The 2,860-nt window shown below is 34.4% G+C and overlaps 1 protein-coding gene across 1 annotated transcript; it reads left to right on the top strand.

Annotated features, from left to right (window-relative positions):
* Positions 1 to 704: 704 nt before the first annotated feature.
* Positions 705 to 2,860, top strand: ccl20l (C-C motif chemokine 20-like). Its single transcript, XM_016246299.1, has 4 exons — positions 705 to 823; positions 1,001 to 1,118; positions 2,253 to 2,330; positions 2,504 to 2,860. Exons 1-4 carry the CDS (start codon positions 742 to 744, stop codon positions 2,595 to 2,597), a joined length of 372 nt encoding a protein of 123 aa, XP_016101785.1. The 5' UTR covers positions 705 to 741; the 3' UTR covers positions 2,598 to 2,860.

Genomic DNA, 2,860 nt, shown 5'->3' with positions numbered 1-2,860 from the left:
TATCTGCGATATTGGTTTTCCTGTCCTCTTTTTCCATGGTTGCTGCTGTCCCCGTTTTAGAGCCTGCATCTGATTTGTGATTCTACATGTGCAACTGATCTCATCGCTCATTAGTATATAAGGCCCTGCACTGCTATAGCACACATCTCTGACTGACTGAAATGCACTGCATCATGTCTCTGCTCACCATCACTCTCATCAGCAGCATTCTTCTAAGCCTGTTTCCTCACACTCCATCAGCATGTAAGTTTCTTATGGAGACCTTACTGCTTTTTTTTGCATTGTTTTGGTAATTGCTGTGAATTTGGCTATTTTTTTCTATGTCATTTTAATGGGTACTATTTAGTACATGCAATAAACTGAGGTACTTTATGTGGGTCTATGACTATGACTGTAAGAAAGATGTTTTGTGTGATGTCAGATGGGCCGCTGAACTATGCCTGTTGTGTGAAATACACTCGAAATCCTCTGCCCTTCGGTGCGATCAAGGGCTTTATTGAGCAGAGCTCCCGTGAGGTGTGTCGCATAGATGCCATCATGTGAGTCACTGTAATCTGACCGCAGCAATGAGTCAGGGTTCACCCATTTACCCACACAATGTGGTTACACCAAAAGAGACAAGTTTTAATCATACATTTAAATATATGAGGGCGCACAGTACAAAAAACTAAAAATCCCACAGCATTATCATTAGTATATAAGGCCCTGCACTGCTATAGCACACATCTCTGACTGACTGAAATGCACTGCATCATGTCTCTGCTCACCATCACTCTCATCAGCAGCATTCTTCTAAGCCTGTTTCCTCACACTCCAGCAGCATGTAAGTTTCTTATGGAGACCTTACTGCTTTTTTTTGCATTGTTTTGGTAATTGCTGTGAATTTGGCTATTTTTTCTATGTCATTTTAATGGGTACTATTTAGTACATGCAATAAACTGAGGTACTTTTTGTGGGTCTATGACTATGACTGTAAGAAAGATGTTTTGTGTGATGTCAGATGGGCCGCTGAACTATGCCTGTTGTGTGAAATACACTCGAAATCCTCTGCCCTTCGGTGCGATCAAGGGCTTTATTGAGCAGAGCTCCCGTGAGGTGTGTCGCATAGATGCCATCATGTGAGTCACTGTAATCTGACCGCAGCAATGAGTCAGGGTTCACCCATTTACCCACACAATGTGGTTACACCAAAAGAGACAAGTTTTAATCATACATTTAAATATATGAGGGCGCACAGTACAAAAAACTAAAAATCCCACAGCATTAACACAGACATAAGTGGGGTACAAAAGTCTGATACTACATTGAAAAATCTGTCTTTCCTTAATAATAATAAAACTGTTATGATTTTAAAGATGAAAAATGTATGTTATTACATGTAAAATGAGTGAAAAAAATTGTTTTCTAAGTCAAATAGTGATATGTTCTTGCTTCAAAGAGCAAGTCATGCTCTTTGAATCATTCTCAAATCATGCTAAAGAACATGATCATCAAGCTTTATGCAAACTTGTGGAGTTACTGCCATTGAAGAAAACAGAGAAAAATAAAAATATATAAATTAATTAATTAAGAATCCTTAAAAATTCATGTTAATCTTGTTGAGAATATAATTTAAAATGAAAACTAAATAATTATATCCACTAAATAAACATTACATAAATATATATACTCTACTGATCAAGCGGTCGGGGTCGATAAGCCTTTTTAGATGTTTTTGAAATACGTTTCTTATGACGCTACACTTATTAGAATTTTTAAAAAATACAGTAAAAACATTAACAATGTGAAATATTATTACAATTTAAAATAAATGTTTTCTATTTTATTTTAAAATGTATTTTATTCCTGTCATGGCAAAACTGAATTCTCAGCAGCCATTACTCCAGTTTTCAGTGTCACGATTCTTCAGATAACAATATTATTATATTTATTATAGATGTTAAAAACAGTTTTTACTTAATATATTTTTTAAACATTTTCTTTCAGGGTGCTTTAAAGAACAAAAAGTTCAAAATAAGAGCATTAATTTGAAATATAAATATTTTGTAACAATGTAAATATTCTTACTGACCAGTTTGATCAATTTAATGCATCCTTGCTGAATAAAAATAAAGTATTATTAAAACGAATTTAAAATCAGACTTTTGGCCCCCAAACTGCCTGTAATGTCCAATAATAATCACGATAAGCCTCCTTCAGATGAAAGTTTGCCATCATTGCTTTGTAAAATTGTCATGATCTTTCTCTTTAAGCTTTTTCACCAAGAACAACAGGAAGGTATGTGCGAGCGTTGGGGATCAGTGGGTGAGAGCAGCGCTTGCACGTCTGAGGTAAGAAGGACAAAGTGTGTGACATTTCAAACAAGTCACCTCAAATTTGTAGCAAACATACCATGGCCACAAACACTGAGCAGTAAATAATGTAACAAACTGGAATTATTATTGATTTCTTCTTTTATGATGACCAATATAACAAATGACTTGGATTTATATTTTCTTTGCAGGTCCAAAATAACTAAACTGACAGTAAAGGGAACTCCGCGTATCACCACTGCTGGACTGAAACTCACGATTCACACAACCACCAAAAGCCCATGAAGCTTTTGCAAATAATGTGGCTTTAAACATAACATATGCTGGCAGATTCCATTAATTACTGATGCTTATCATCATAGATTATGCTTTAAATTCTATTCTGACTATATCCTTAACAATAAAAAAAAAACTGTTTCATACTAACTATATTTTTCTACTTGTATGTATTAAAAAATTATAATTCAGTCTGAGATGCTGTACAGATTTGTCTTAAACAGCAAAACAAAAAAATACATTAAAACTGAAATAAAAAATAAATAAAAATA

This window comes from Sinocyclocheilus grahami, unplaced genomic scaffold (assembly GCF_001515645.1).
Source record: "Sinocyclocheilus grahami isolate Dianchi unplaced genomic scaffold, SAMN03320097.WGS_v1.1 scaffold793.1, whole genome shotgun sequence".
Lineage (NCBI taxonomy): Eukaryota > Metazoa > Chordata > Actinopteri > Cypriniformes > Cyprinidae > Sinocyclocheilus > Sinocyclocheilus grahami.
The sequence above is the reverse complement of the archived record's forward strand: the minus strand, read 5'-3'. Positions and strand labels throughout refer to the sequence as shown.

What these genes read in the sequence shown, in the direction of transcription:
- ccl20l (XM_016246299.1), top strand. Translation starts at nt 742, where the DNA reads ATGCACTGCATCATGTCTCTGCTCACCATCACTCTCATCAGCAGCATT. An exon ending in TCCTCACACTCCAGCAGCAT is followed by an intron (nt 824 to 1,000) that starts GTAAGTTTCTTA and finishes GTGTGATGTCAG; the next exon opens with ATGGGCCGCTGAACTATGCC. An exon ending in TGTCGCATAGATGCCATCAT is followed by an intron (nt 1,119 to 2,252) that starts GTGAGTCACTGT and finishes TTTCTCTTTAAG; the next exon opens with CTTTTTCACCAAGAACAACA.